The sequence below is a fragment of the Macaca thibetana genome, chromosome 15 (assembly GCF_024542745.1).
Source record: "Macaca thibetana thibetana isolate TM-01 chromosome 15, ASM2454274v1, whole genome shotgun sequence".
In the NCBI taxonomy this organism is placed as follows: Eukaryota; Metazoa; Chordata; class Mammalia; order Primates; family Cercopithecidae; genus Macaca; species Macaca thibetana.
In genome coordinates, this window is record NC_065592.1 from 8,649,839 (window position 1) to 8,665,552 (window position 15,714).

General features: G+C 50.9%; 2 protein-coding genes across 2 annotated transcripts in view; both read left to right on the forward strand.

Annotated features, from left to right (window-relative positions):
• The window catches only part of ASB6 (ankyrin repeat and SOCS box containing 6), a 204,464-nt gene that overhangs the window by 1,493 nt on the left and 187,257 nt on the right, over positions 1 to 15,714 (forward strand). The gene's annotated exons all lie outside the window — the stretch shown is intronic.
• On the forward strand, positions 2,634 to 14,331 carry TOR1A (torsin family 1 member A). Its single transcript, XM_050760180.1, has 5 exons — positions 2,634 to 2,961; positions 3,925 to 4,190; positions 7,838 to 8,013; positions 8,111 to 8,238; positions 13,069 to 14,331. The coding sequence occupies exons 1-5, from the start codon at positions 2,688 to 2,690 to the stop codon at positions 13,317 to 13,319; spliced, it is 1,095 nt and encodes a 364-aa protein (XP_050616137.1). The 5' UTR covers positions 2,634 to 2,687; the 3' UTR covers positions 13,320 to 14,331.

Consider the following 15,714-nt stretch of genomic DNA (forward strand, 5'->3'; position numbering starts at 1 on the left):
TGTATGCCTAATTTTTAAATTTGAAACCCCAGGGCATAGCCCACAATCTGACACATAGGCAGCCCTCAAAACTGTGAATGATCCCTATAGTGTCTGGCTTGTAACAAATGCACAAAAGTATTATTTGAAATCCAATATGAAAAGTTGAACCTTAAAAAATATTTTCAGGATATTTCAACTAGCATTTAACAGGTCCAACGATGTACAGGCGTAACCCAAGATGAATACTAAAGGCCTAGCACATCTGGCACACAGCAACGCAACACGTGTTTATGGGATGAACAGGCAAATAAGTGGATGATCAACAGTTCTCACTTGCCAGAGTTCCCTTTGCTGGAAAATGAGTAATCTTTTACCCAGCTTAAAAGTGGCCACCAGATGGAGGGAGCCAGGTCTCTCACTGTTGGGGTGGGAATTCACAGATAAGCAAGGGGAGGAGGCTCCAATGATCCGTGTAATGGATTAGAGTTGGAGATGTCAGCATGAGCTCATGTTTAGCTTAATATAAGTACAGATGTTTACCTAGAAATATTTATAGATATGTGTGTGTGTTTAATAGTATATACACACATTTTTTTGTTCTGTCAGCTGAGACTGCCTGAAAGAAATGACATCTCAGCAAGAAGCACACCTAGCACCCAGACCTTGGTTTCTTTCTTTTTTTTTTTTTTTTTTTTTTTTTTTTTTTTTGAGATGGAGTCTCGCTGTCACCCAGGCTGGAGTGCAGTGGCATGATCTCGGCTCACTGTAACCTCCACCTCCTGAGTTCAAGGAATTCTGTTTCAGCCTCCTGCATAACTGGGACTATAGGCACATGCCACCATGCCCAGCTAATTATTTTGTATTTTCAGTAGAGATGGGGTTTCACCATATTGGTCAGGCTGATCCAAACTCTTGACCTCAGGTGATCCACCTGCCTCAGCCTCCCAAAGTGCTGGATTACAGGCACGAGCCACCATGCCCAGCCAGTTTGTAATGCCATTCTACAATGAAAGGAATCAGGGTTCCTCGTAGAAATAGGATTCTGGGACGGGGGCAGGAAATATACAAGATGAGCCTGGAGCATCCTGTAGTGGCAGAAAGGAAAGAAGCACTCAAACCCAAACAAACTGGTATACACTGGGTGTAGGTCAAAGGAACACAAAGAACCACTTAAATTCCCCGTGGCCAAAATGAGAACAATTTGAGAAAAAAAAAATTAGTACTGTATTATAACACAAAGGATAAAATAACAATGGTCCATACTGATATAAATGATTGAATACATGGGGGAGAAAAAACAAATCTCCCATGCAGAATTCCAGATAATCTCTGCAGATACTCTGCCCCCAAGGAGGTGGAGCAAAATCCCTAACTCCTTAATGTGTGGGCTGTGCATGGGGACCTCCTTCCAAAGAGTACAGTAGAGAAAAGAGGGGTGGGGAGAAGAATAAGTGTACAGTGCGGAGACTTGATACTACCTCAGTCAAGTGATCAAGTCAGCACCAACAGTGATAGGTAATGTTGACAGTAAGAACCCTTCCTTGGTAGAATGTGATGAGCATAGCACTTTACCTCTGTGATCTTCCTTCCAAAACCCCATAGCGCTAGTCTAATCCTGAGAAAAACATCAAATTCCAGTAGAGGGCCAGCCTACCAAAGATTGTGGCAGTACTCCTCAAAACTATCAAGGTCATCAAAAATAAAAGGCTGAGGCCAGGCATGGTGGCCCACACCTGTAATCCCAGCACTTTGGGAGGCTGAGGTGGGTGAATCACAAGGTCAGGAGATCAAGACCATCCTGGCCAACATGGTGAAACCCCGTCTTTACCAAAAATACAAAAATTAGCCAGGTATGGTGGTGTATGCCTGTAATCCCAGCTGCTCGGGAGGCTGAGACAGGAGAATCACTTGAACCTGGGAGGCGGAGGTTGCAGTGAGCTGAGATCACACCACTGCACTCCAGCTAAAATAAAAATAAAAATAAAAGGCCGAGACACTGTCACTAACAGGAGTCTAAGACATAACAAATTAATGTATCCTGAATGGAAACCTGGAGCAGAAAAAGGCATAAGTAAAAGGAAGGAAATCCGAATAAACTGTACACTTTAGTTAATATAACAACAGTGCTTCGTTAATTTTAACAAATGTAATACACTAATAATGTAAGAATTTAGTAACGGGTAATTGCAGGGAGGTGTGGCACATGGGAACTCTGTACTCTTACAATTTTTTCTGTAAATCTGTTCTAAAAATTAATGTCCATTATTATTTTTTGGGGGGAGGGACATAGTCTTGCTCTGTTGCCCAGGCTGGAGTATAGTGGTGGGATCTCAGCTCACTGCAACCTGCGCCTCCTGGGTTCAAGCGATTCTCATGCGTCAGCCTCCCCAGTAGCTAGGTGCCTACCACCACACCTGGCTGATTTTATATTTTTAGTAGAAGACGTGGTTTCACCATGTTGGTGAGGCTGGTCTCGAACTCCTGACCTCAGGTGATACACCCGCCTCAGCCTCCCAAAGGGCTGGGATTACAGGCGTGAGCCACCACGCCCGGCAAAAAAAACGTCCATTACTTTAAAATAAACAAACAAAAACACGTGGCCGACGGGGGCGGTGCAGATCCGACCTTCCGGAAGCAAAACAGGGCTTTGTACCGAACAAAGATGGCGGCCGCCGGCGTCGGGAGGAGGGCTGCCCTGAAGAAAGATGGCCTCCGCGCGAGGAGGAACCGGAAGCGCGGGTCTGGGGGCGGTACTGGTTCGCGGTCGGCGCGAGAACGCGCAGGGTGGCGCGGGTCCGGGCATGAAGCTGGGCCGGGCCGCGTTGGGCCTGCTGCTGCTGGCGCCGTCCGTGGTGCAGGCGGTGGAGCCCATCAGCCTGGGACTGGCCCTGGCCGGCGTCCTCACCGGCTACATCTACCCGCGTCTCTACTGCCTCTTCGCCGAGTGCTGCGGGCAGAAGCGGAGCCTTAGCAGGGAGGGTAGGCAGGGGCGGGGGCTGGGGCGGGGGCTGGAGGCTGGGGCGGGGGCTGGAGGCTGTAGGCTGGAGGCTGGGGCTGGGAGATGGCACTAGGGCTGGGCTAGGACCAGGGGATGGAGGATGGAGGATGGAGGCGGGGGGATGGCACCGGGGCCGGACTAGGACTAGGGCTGGAGCGGGGCTTGGGGGCTGGGCAATGGCACTAGGGCCGGGCCGGGCTGGGGCTGGGGCTGGTGAATCGCACTAGGGCCGGGCTAGGACTAGGGCTGGAGCGGGGCTTGGGGGCTGGGGATCGGGGCGGGGACTGGGGCTGGGGGATGGCACTAGGGCCGGGCCGGGATAGGGATCAAATCCCAGGAGGGCCGGGCCTGGGCAGAGCTGAGTCCGTGCGGGCCGGACCCCGGAAGCCGAGCGGCCCCTGCAGGATGAGGCCTGGCCCCTTGGCCACCACAGACGGGCCAGACTTCAGTTGGAGACCTGAGGAGCCGGGCTGCAGGTTGGCCTACTTTGTGCTAAGCTGGGGGTGGACCGGTGGTAATCTCCCTCCGAAGTGGGCTCTGCTTCCTTTATAGCCTAGCGGGAGACAGGAAGGATGGTGAGGACTTCTTCGGAGCCGACCGGGAGGGACCAAACTGCTTCCTTTCCCCGCCCTGCCTTGGGGTGGGAGGAGCAGCACAGGGGTTAGAGGTGCAAACTGGTGGCAGTGGCAGTGGCAGTGGCACCCGCACCAAGGGCCTTTTCGGGAAGGAACCGGGCCAGGGCTTTAGAATAGGCAGGACCAGCAAAGGGAGGGCTCCCTGGACCACCGTCCCCTCTGGGCCAGGAGCTTACAGACCGCAGTACTTGAGGTTTCACAAGGTGCTTGAAGAGCTAGACGGCTTTGCTGGCTTTCTCATGGGCTGTAAATGTGGCTGCCTTTTGTCACTGTTTCTTCCCCACTCCTGATTGGCTTTGTCTCCCCCAGCATTGCAGAAGGATCTGGACAACAAGCTCTTTGGACAGCATCTTGCAAAGAAAATCATCTTAAATGCTGTGTTTGGTTTCATAAACAATCCGAAGCCCAAGAAACCTCTCACCCTCTCCCTGCACGGGTGGACAGGCACCGGCAAAAATTTCGTCAGCAAAATCATCGCAGAGAATATTTACGAGGGTGGTCTGAACAGTGACTATGTCCACCTGTTTGTGGCCACATTGCACTTTCCACATGCTTCAAACATCACCTTGTACAAGGCAAGGATGGGAGTTTGGAATCCCTTCCTGGATGTCGTCGGGTTTGGGGTCTCTTCGTTGTGGGATGAGATTTGGAAATTCTGTGTTGAAATGAGTGAGCCCTGAAAACGGTTCACGTCTCAGTTCCCCTTGGAAAGGTGTAGAAGTTAGAGTTTGAGATGCGTGGAGCAGTTAACACCATCAAAGCTTTGTGGTGGGTTCTGAAAATCGGTCCAGTGAGTTTGTAGGGTCATGGGATTTTAGAGGTGGACATGATCTAATCCATCTTAGAGATCAACACATCTCACTCGTTTTTGTTTTTTTTTTTCCTTTATTTTGAGATGAAGTTTCACTCTTGCTACCCAGGCTGGAGTGCAATGGCATGATCTCAGCTCACTGCAACCTCTGCCTCCTAGTTCAAGCAATTCTCCTGCCTTAGCCTCCCAGGTAGCTGGGATAACAGGCTCCTGCTACCATGCCCAGCTAATTTTTGTATTTTTAGTAGAGATGGGGTTTTGCCAACTTGGCCAGGCTGGTCTCGAACTCCTGACCTCAGGTGATCCGCCCACCTCAGCCTCCCAAAGTGCTGGGATTACAGGTGTGAGCCACCATGCCCGGTCACATCTCACTCATTTTGTGAAAGAGGAAACATATGTAGAGAGTCCTAAGTTTGTTGAACCTACTGTTGCAAACTGCCCTTTTTTTTTCTTTGAGTCAGGGTCTCACTCTGTTGTCCAGGCTGGAGTGCAGTGACGCCATCTTGTCTCACGGCAACCTCCGCCTTCTGGGTTCAAGCGATTCTCCTGCCTCAGCCTCCCGAGTAGCTGTGACTACAGGCATGCACCACCACACCCGGCTAATCTTTGTATTTCTAGTAGAGATGGGGTTTCCCCACATTGGCCAGACTGGTCTCGAACTCCTGACCTCAAGTGATCTGCCCACCTCAGCCTCCCAAAGTGCTAGGATTACAAGTGTGGGCCACCTCGCCCAGCGGCAAACAGCTTTTATGGTTGAACTCACTGATTAGCAGCTTGGGCTTTGGCAGCAGACACATCTGGATTTGAGTCCTAACACTCTCCCAGCTCCATAGTCTTAGGACAGTTGCCTGACCTGAGACTCAGGTTCTGACTTACAAAGTGTTCCTTGTAACAATCCAGGGAACTCTGTCAAGTGTGTAACATGTGCCTGGTGCATGTTACAAATAAATGTTAACTGTTGCCTTTTAGATCCTTGTAACAGACCTGCAAGGTGGGCAAAAGTTATTATTTGTTTATTTTTTGAGACTGAGTTTCACTCTTGTAGCCCAGGCTGGAGTTCAATGGCACAATCTCCATCTGGGCTCACTGCAAACTCTGCCTCCCGGGTTCAAGTGATTCTCCTGCCTCAGCCTCCCAAGTAGCTGGGATTACAGGCGCCCGCCACCACACCCAGCTAATTTTTGTATTTTTAGTAGAGACAGGGTTTCACCTTGTTGGCCAGGCTGGTCTGGAACTCCTGACCTCAAGGTGATCCACCTGCCTCTGCCTCCCAAAGTGCTGAGATTACAGGCATGAGCCACCGTGCCTGGCCTCAATCAGTTATTTATCCCTGACTGTATCCATGGAAAAACGTGAACACATTTTTCCCTTCTGTTTGGGTAAGCACGTGGGTCACCAACTGTCCAGCGGTTCTGTACTGAAATGCGAATGTCCCATGGGTGTGGTGGCTCACACCTGTAATTCTAGCATTATGGGAAGCCAAACCGGCTGATCCCTTGAGCTCAAGAGTTCCAGACCAGCCTGGGGAACATGGTGAAATCCCATCTCTACTAAAAAAATACAAAAAAAAAATTAGTCAGGCGTGGTGGCACGCACCTGTAGTCCCAGCTAGGGGCCTGAGGCAGAAGGATGGCTTGAACCTGGGAGGTCGAGGCTGCAGTGAGCAGAGAGCCACTGCACTCCAGCCTGGGTGACAGAGTGAGACCCTGTCCCAAACAAGCAGGAACCATTCTAGAGGAATCAGGATGAGTTGGTCATCTTAGAACTGAGGCTTCACTAACAATAACTGTGACTTTAGGCAAGTTACTTCACTTGTCTGTGCCTCAGTTTTCTCATTTGTAAAAGAAGGAGCACAGTGGTAACTACCATGATGGGTTTTGGGAGGTCAGAGTAAAATATTTTATGAACAGACCAGGCGCGGTGGCTCACACCTGTAATCGCAGCACTTTGGGAGGCCAAAGCGAGTGGATCACCTGAGGTCAAGAGTTCAAGACCAGCCTGGCCAAGATGGTGAAACCCCATCTGTACTAAAAATACAAAAATTAGCTGGGCGTAGTGGCAGGTGCCTGTAATCTCAGCTACTCAGGAGGCTGAGGCAAGGGAATCGCTTGAACCTGGGAGGCAGAGGTTGCAGTGAGCTGAGATCACATCATTGCATTCCAGCCTGGGTGACAGAGCAAGACTCTGTCTCAAAAAAAAAAAAGTTGTATGAACAGTGCTTAGAATATTGTGTCCATAGTGTGTGCTCAGTACATGTTCCCTGTTACTGCATATAAGTTAGTAGGTCACCAGAGTAGGAAATCTTGGCTGCTGGAGCCTAACAAGTCTGAATGAATCCTTGTTTATTTCATTTTGTTTTATTGTTGTTTATTATTATTTGAGACAGAGTCTCACTCTGTCGCCCAGGCTGGAGTGCTGGACTGTAGTGGGGCAGTCTTAGCTCACTGCAACCTCCGCCTCCCAGGTTCCAGCGATTCTCAAGCCTCAGCCTCCCAAGTACCTGGGATTACAGTCACCCGCCACTACGCCTGGCTAATTTTTTTTTTTTTTTTTTTTTTTTTAAATGGAGTCTTGCTCTGTTGCCAGGCTGGAGTGTAGTGGCGTGATCCCAGCTCACTGCAACCTCCGCCTCCCGGGTTCACACAATTCTCCTTCCTCGGCCTCCTGAGTAGCGGGGACTATAGGCACCTGCCACCATGCCCAGCTAAATTTTGTATTTTTTTTAAGTAGAGACAGGGTTTCACCATGTTGGCCAGGCTGGTCTTGAACTCCTGACCTCAGGTGATCCGCCCACCTCAGTCTCCCAAAGTGCTGGGACTACAGGCATGAGCCACCATGCCTGGCCCTAATTTTTGTATTTTAATAGAGATGGGGTTTCACCATGTTGACCAGGGTGGTCTCAAACCCCTGACCTCAACTGATCCCGTCTGCCTCAGCATCCCAAAGTGCTTGGATTACAGGTGTGAGCCACGGTGCCCAACCTCACCCCCTTTTCAAATAAAAATCAGTATCCTCATGACATCCCGCATTGCCCCTTTGATGACAAAAGAGCAGCAGCTCTGACAGCATCTGTGTGGCATCTCGCAGCACGGGAACTGTAATCAGAGTATTGGGCTTTGGAGTGAGACAGGACTGGGTTCAGGTCCCAGCTCTGCCCCGTATAGCTTACTCCACTCTCTTGGGCAAGTGGAGTAAGCTTGCTCTGTGCCTCAGTTCCCTCATCTGTAAAATGGGTATGATAGTGCTCACTCCATGGGGTTGTTAGGAACAAAGAAGATTTTGTGCGTGTAAAGTTCTTAGTGCTGAGTGCACAGTGATCTGTAAGTGAAGCTGCGGTTCTCAGTGGTAGAAGGAGCTGATTGATGGCCCTGGCTGAGAACTTTGTGTTGGCTTTTTCCCCTTGTAATTCAGGATCAGTTACAGTTGTGGATTCGAGGCAACGTGAGTGCCTGTGCAAGGTCCATCTTCATATTTGATGAAATGGATAAGATGCATGCAGGCCTCATAGACGCCATCAAGCCTTTCCTCGACTATTATGACCTGGTGGATGGGGTCTCCTACCAGAAAGCCATCTTCATATTTCTCAGGTAAGGTCAGGGCTAGGACGTGACGGATGGGCCCCGAGCCCAAGTCTCCGAGCTCTAGGAGAAAACCCCATGCTTACCCGCTGGACTTGTTTTGCAGCAATGCTGGAGCAGAAAGGATCACAGATGTGGCTTTGGATTTCTGGAGGAGTGGAAAGCAGAGGGAAGACATCAAGCTCAAAGACATTGAACATGCCTTGTCTGTGTCGGTTTTCAATAACAAGAACAGTGAGTAGGGCCATCCCACCGCCAGTCCCATCTGGTTCCTAATCCTGCACCCAAAGTGTTAAAGCGTCAGGGTCACTGTCAGCATCACCTGGGAGCCGGGTAGAAAGAAATGCAGATTCTCAGTCCCTTTCCGAGTCATGAGGGGAATCTTTACTGACACGCTCCAGGTAACTTTTATGAACACTAATGTTTGACAAGTGCGGTTTTATTTTTATTTTTGAGAGAGTTTTACTCTGTCACCGAGGCTGGAGTACAGTGGCATAATCTCGCCTCACTGCCACCTCCGCCTCCCAGGTTCAAGCGATTCTTGTGCCTCAGCCTCCTGAATAGCTGAGGGATTACAGGTGCATACCACCACCCCAGCTAATATTTGTATTTTTAGTAGAGACGGGGTCTCACCATGTTGGCCAGGCTGGTCTCGAACTCTTGACCTCAGGTGATCCGCCCACCTCGGCCTCCCAAAGTGCTGGGATTACAGGCGTGAGCCACTGCGCCCAGCTTATTTTTTGAGACAGGGTCTCACTCTTGTCACCCAGGCTGGAGTCCAGTGGTGTGATCTCAGCTCACTGGAGTCTTGACTTCCTAGGCTCAAGTGATCCTCCAGCCTCAGCCTCTCACGTAGGTAGAACCACAGGCTTGTGCCACCATGCCTGGCTAATTTTTTTTTTTTTTTTTTTTGTAGAGACAGAGTCTTCCTATGTTGCCCAGGCTGGTCTTGACTTCCTGGACTTAAGTGATCCTCCCGCCTCAGCCTCCCAAAATGCTGGAAGTATAGGCATGAGCTACATACCTGGCCTGCTGGGGTTTTTTTTGTTTTTTTTTTTTTGAGACGGAGTCTCACTCTGTCGCCCAGGTGGGATCTCGGCTTACTGCAAGCTCCACCTCCCGGGTTCACACCATTCTCCTGCCTCAGCCTCCCAAGTAGTTGGGACTGCAGGCGCCCACCACCACGCCCAGCTAATTTTTTGTATTTTTAGTAGAAACGGGGTTTCACCATGTTGGCCAGGCTGGTCTCGAACTCCTGACCTCAGGTGATCCGCCCGCCTCAGCCTCCCAAAGTGCTGAGATTACAGGCATGAGCCACTGCACCCAGCCAATTCCCCCATTTTCTTCAGCTACATGATTTTCTTTTTTTTTGAGACAGAGTCTCGCTCTGTCGCCCAGGCTGGAGTGCAGTGGTGGGATCTCAGCTCACTGCAAGCTCCGCCTCCTGGGTTCACGCCATTCTCCTGCCTCAACCTCCCGAGTAGCTGGGACTACAAGCGCCCGCCACCTTGCCTGGCTAGTTTTTTGTATTTTTTAGTAGAGACGGGGTTTCACGTGTTAGCCAGGATGGTCTTGATCTCCTGACCTCGTGATCTGCCCATCTCGGCCTCCCAAAGTGCTGGGATTACAGGCTTGAGCCACCGCGCCCGGCCGATTTTCTTTGTAGAAGAAAGAGCCAGTAGTTGAGCAACGAAGGCTGCCAAGGGCAGCTCAAGGGGAGAGATGACCTGTTAGTTTTTCCCTTTCTCTTCATTGCCCAAGAGCAACAGCCAAATAGTGGTTGGACCCTTATTTTGTACTGGGCACCGTGTGAAACACTCTGCCCGCGGATTTCACTCAGTCTTCACCATACCTCGTAGTGTAGAGACTGAGAGACTCAAAGAGATGTGGCAGCTTGCCCAGGGCCGTGCAGCCTGTTCAGTGTCTCTGATTCTAAAACCTGAGCTTTTAAGTTTTAGCTCGCTACTTCTCCAGGGAATGTCATGAGACCTTTGACCTTGAATCTGGGGAGGCAGAAAGCCAGCATAATGGAGGCTAACTCACTGGCTAACACCTGTGAGTTGTGCAGGGCTGCCTGTTCAAGTCTGTGCGCTTCAGGTTCTGGAGATGACAAAAACAGAAGGGCTCATTTGAGACAGACTTGCCAGGAAATTCATCCTACAGTTAGTGAACAACATGGGGTACCGTATGTCAGTGTGTGCCAGTGGAATACTACTGAGGCAAGACATGCATTTTGTAACATGTTGGATAGTTTCTTGCCTTGCCAAAAAACATGAGCACATGCAGCAGAAACCTTAGCCTAATGCTGAGGCAGATGAGCCCAGTGGCCTCGAATCCACGCTGTGGAGGTTACACGGCACTCAGGAGTGCCAGCCTGGGAGTCGGGCAGCCCTGGCCCAGAGACTGACTGTGGCCTCAGGCAGATGGCTGAACATTCATTCAACACATGTATATGGAGCATCTGGTAGGTGCCAGGCATCAAACCTAGGACTGGGGGCACAGCAGTGAACAAACACAGAAATTCTTGCCCTTATAGATCCTACATCCTAGTGATAAGAAAGAAAGAAAATGTATCAGATGATGGGGGATAGATACGTTGATGTGTGTGATGTGTTTGTGTGTATACATGCAGTACACATGCACACATCACACATGTACACACATGGACACATATATATATATCTATCTTTCTCCCCAGCGCCAGTAGAGGAAAAAAAGAAAGGCTTTGGGGTGCAGGGTAAGGATGGGCTCTGCTTTAATAGAGTGGACAGGGAAGGCTCCCTGTGAGGGTAGCATTTGGGCTGACCTGAGGGAGTGAGCCATGTGGATGTCTAAGGGAAAAGCATTCCCCAGTGCAGACAGCACATCCAGGGGTGTGAGCAGGGCCTGTGCTTGGAGTCACTGTGGCTGGTTGAGGATAAACAGAGGAGGGGAACAGGAGGTGATAGAAGAGGCGAGATTTGGGGTGGAGGTGCAGACCGTGGAAAGCCTGGTGGGCCATGGTGAACCTTGGATCTTATTCCAAGTGGAAGAGAGAGGCCTGGAGGGTCCTGGGCAGGCGGTGCTGTGATCTGACAAGGCCTTCACAGGACCTTGCTGGCAACTGGGCGGAGGACAGACCCACAGCCACAGGGCCAGGGAACCCAGCGTGGAAGTAGTGGGGGTGGAGGGACATGGTCGGGTTCTGGGTGTGTTTCGAAGGTAGAACCTGTACGACTTCCTGCAGAATTGTATGTGGAAACGAGAGAAGAACCAAGGACCTAACTTGAGCAATGGGAAGGGTGGCGCTGCCATTGAAGGGAAGGGACAGCAGGAAGGACAGGCGAGCGCAGTGGACTATGGCATCAGGGCACCAGAGCAGAGCCGCGAAGCTCCAGGGAGGCCATCAGGCTGGGAGGGCAAACTTGGAAGTCCTCAGGAGATAATTGTAAAGTCTCAGGGTTGCCTGAGGTGACCTGTCATTCCTGGGTCTGCGTGGTTGGGTCCTTGTCACTCGGGCTCTGCCCTGAGGTCCCGCCCAACCTGCTCCACCTCCCGCTCTCCATGTCCATTCTGCTGTGCGGCGTTCGTCACTCCAAGCACCATCTGAGACTGTTTTCTGGTTTGTCGGGTGTCTCCTGCCCTAGAGTGGTAAAGCCGTGAGGGCTGTCTGCCCTCAGCTGTGTCCCCAGGCCCAGGGCGTGCCTGGCAGAGAGCAGGCCTCTGAGAACCAGCTCGTGATAGCGAGACTGCCCCTTGTTCCCATTCAGTGGTTGGTTCTGTTCTTTCCCTGGCCACAGGCTCCACTCTATCAGTCAGCCACACATTTATTGAGCACCAATTGTGTGCAAAGCACTGTTGGGCATGAAACGTATTAACCCAGTGAATGAGGAGAAGCTTGAGTTGGAGACGGAGCCCCAGAATTACATGGCAGAGCAGAAGGGTATCAGCTCACTAGAAGACACGCGTGGGCTGGTGGGCGACGTAGTGTGTGCTGTGTCATCTGGGGCTGGGAGGAGGTGTGCTGGGTCAGGAGTTCCAGGAGCCCAGGAGGAGTGGATGGGGCAGGTGCAGAGCCAACCCACATTTAGGGGAGAAAACACAGCCAAGGCCAGGCCTTCACAGGGAGCCCGGCGTGGGCTGCACATCCGCACTCCCAAGGCTAGTTTTGGTGCCCACATGCTCTGCAGGGGTTGGGCACTGTGGCAGCGGCAGCAGCCTTCCCTGTTAGTCCAGCTGCTGAAACTCCAGGGAGAGTAAATTACCAGCGTGGCTGGTAGTCCTTCCCGGGAACTCTTCTTGCCTCCTGCTTTCTGTGGAACTCTGCCTTCCCCACTGCCTCTTCTTGTTTCTGGGCCCCAGAACCTCTTTCCCATCTTCAATCTCTTAGGTCATACCTTGGGAGGCCTCCCCCAGCCCGCAGTGTAAAGAGGGTGTCCCTTTCCACTGTCACAGAAGCATCCCAGTGTGCAGGTGCCTGTTAACATCTGCCTTCCCCACTGATCTGGAGCTCCACGAGGGAGAGGGCACACACAGTAGGTGTGTGTGGGATGGATGGGAGGGTGGGTGACCCCAGTAGGTGTGTGTGGGATGGATGGGAGGGTGGGTGACCCCAGTAGGTGTGTGTGGGATGGATGGGAGGGTGGGTGACCCCAGTAGGCGTGTGGGGGATGGATGGGAGGGTGGGTGACCCCAGTAGGTGTGTGTGGGATGGGTGGGAGGGTGGCTGACCCCAGTAGGTGTGTGTGGGATGGATGGGAGGGTGGCTGACCCCAGTAGGTGTGTGTGGGATGGATGGGAGGGTGGGGACCCCCAGTAGGTGTGTGTGGGATGGATGGAAGGGTGGGTGACCCCAGTAGGTGTGTGTGGGATGGATGGGAGGGTGGGTGACCCCAGTAGGTGTGTGTGGGATGGATGGGAGGGTGGGTGACCCCAGTATGTGTATGTGGGATGGATGGGGGGTGGGTGACCCCAGTAGATATGTGTGGGACAGATGGGAGGGTGGGTGAGTGACCCCCAGGAGGCGTGTAGAGGGTGGGTGGGTGGGTGGATGTGGATGAACAGCACCTTGTTTCTTCTTCCCAGGTGGCTTCTGGCACAGCAGCCTAATTGACCGGAACCTCATTGATTATTTTGTTCCCTTCCTCCCCCTGGAATACAAACACCTAAAAATGTGTATCCGAGTGGAAATGCAGTCCCGAGGCTATGAAACTAATGAAGACATTGTAAGCAGAGTGGCTGAGGAGATGACATTTTTCCCCAAAGAGGAGAGAGTTTTCTCAGATAAAGGCTGCAAAACGGTGTTCACCAAGTTAGATTATTACTACGATGATTGACAGCCGTGATTGGCAGCCGAGTCTCTACTTGGAGTTGGAAAAGAACAGTCGTTTCACGCCTCCTCCCCCAGCTCCTTTCCCTGGAAGAGGAATCAGAGTGAATGTTTCCTGTTTGATGTGACAGGAATTCTGTCCCTGGCATTGTTTCCACCCCCTGGTGCCTGTAGGCCACCGAGGGACCATGGGCAAGGACATGAAGCTTCCCCAGCCTGCACAGAAGGAAGGAGCCAGCTCCCAGCCCACTCATCGCAGGGCTCATGATTTTTTACAAATTATGTTTTAATTCCAAGTGTTTCTGTTTCAAGGAAGGATGAATAAGTTTTATTGAAAATATAGTAACTTTATTTAAAATGATTTTTAACATTATGAGAGACTGCTTAGATTCTAAGTTGTTGGCCTTGTGTGTGTGTTTTTTAAGTTCCCGTCATTATAACATATACTGTGATGTATCTTTACTGGAAATGAGCCCAAGCACACGTACATGGCATTTGTGCCACAGGAGGGCATTGCTGGGGATGCGGCTGGAGCACGAGCCAGCTCTGTCCCAGGATGGTCCCAGCGGACGCTGTCAGGGGCAATGAAGTGTTTAGATGAAGGACAAGTAGGTAAGAGGACACCTTCAGGCACCACAGATAAACCTGAAACAGCCTCTCCAAGGGTTTTAACCTTAGCAACAAAGGGAGCTGTGGGAATGATTTTGGCAATACTGTCAACATTTGTTAGAACAAGTCTTTTGAAAGAAAAGTATTTCCAGTTTGTCACTTGCCACTCTATTTTGCAAAAGGTGGCCCTTCACTGTCCATTCTGAATGAGCCACACGTGCCCTGCTGGATTCTAAATTATGTGAATTTTGCCATATTAAGTCTTCCTCATTTATACTAGTTTTTGTTACAGTCAGTCAAATCCCCGAAACCTCCTATAAAGCTTAGCTGCCCCTTCTGAGGATGCTGAGAACGGCATCTGACTTTATAAATGCAAATGGCTACCGTTTTACAATAAAATTTTGCATGTGTCATTGGTGAGTACGTTTTTGAAGAGGGAGAAGTGCCCCTCCACTGTGGCCTTGTGAGGTGAGGCTGGGAGTGAAGACCTAGCAGAACAATCCAGGTTGGAAAGAAAGTCTCACACAGGGATCTGAGGATCTTACGATGGCTCTGTCCCCTCACCCAGTGGTCTGGGAAGTCGCCCTCCATTGTGCGGTTCCTGGAGCTCCTGACACCCAGCCACGGAGTTCAAGTACAGCTGAGATGCCAGCAGGAACAGTACTGTAGACTAAGGTAAGCGCTGTGTCCCCGCACGTGGGCAGTGCTCCCATGGGTGCGGCTGCTGCTGTGGAGAGCACTGCAGGAACCACTTCTAGTAGGCACGGAAGACGAGTTGGTGGCCTAAGCTGCAGGTCTAATGCAAGTCTCCTCTGCCTTATGGCTCCCCAGCCTGCATGGGGTCCCACTAGGGCACCCAAGCCCTAAAGATGGCTCCAAGCATTAGAAAGTTCTTGGTATTTAGCTGCAGCCGGCCTGTTACATCCCTGGGAGTGACAGATGAGGTCTAATCATTCATTTGAAGAGTGTGGCCCAGGCACCAGAAGTCCCAAGTTAAGGAACACGGGTCCCCTGACAGTTTTTGGAAGGTTCAGTTTTTGTAGATGAGCCCGTGTGGGTAGAACAGGAACTGCGTTAGACTGAGAACCAAACCTAGAAAGTTGGTCTCCTGGGAATTGAGTACCTTCGGTTGAGAAATTAAGGGAGTGTGTGGGGTGATGGTGATGAGAGTTTGTGCTTTCTAGTCCATCTGCGAATCCTCAATCCTGTGAAGAGGGTGGGTGTTAGCCATTCACTGACGAGACAATACCGGGTTATGTGTAATTAAGCCAAGATCAGATTAGCATTTAGGATTTTTTTTTTTTTTTTTTTTTTTTTTTTTTTGAGACAGTTTCACTCGTTGCCCAGGCTGGAGTGCAATGGTGTGATCTCAGCTTACGGCAACCTCCGCCTCCCAGGTTCAAGCGATTCTCCTGCCTCAGCCTCCCGAGTAGCTGGGATTACAGGCATGCTCCACCACGCCCGGCTAACTTTATATTTTTAGTAGAGATGGGGTTTCTCCATGTTGGGCAGGCTGGTCTCAAACTCCCAACCTCAGGTGATCCACCCGCCTCAGCCTCCCGAAGTGCTAGGATTATGGATTATGGGTGTGAGCCACCACACCCGGCCTCGGATTTCTTATTTACCAGGTTTTACCAGTTTCAGGGGTTAGGTTTCCTCACCTGAGCTCAGGTTCAGGATGTCAGAGGTCTTTACCAGTACCTCAGTTTCCTCCCACATTAATTTTGGGAGAAAGTATTTTATTGGAAGTCTGTCTTTGATGAAATATACATCAGCTAATTTAACTTCTATGT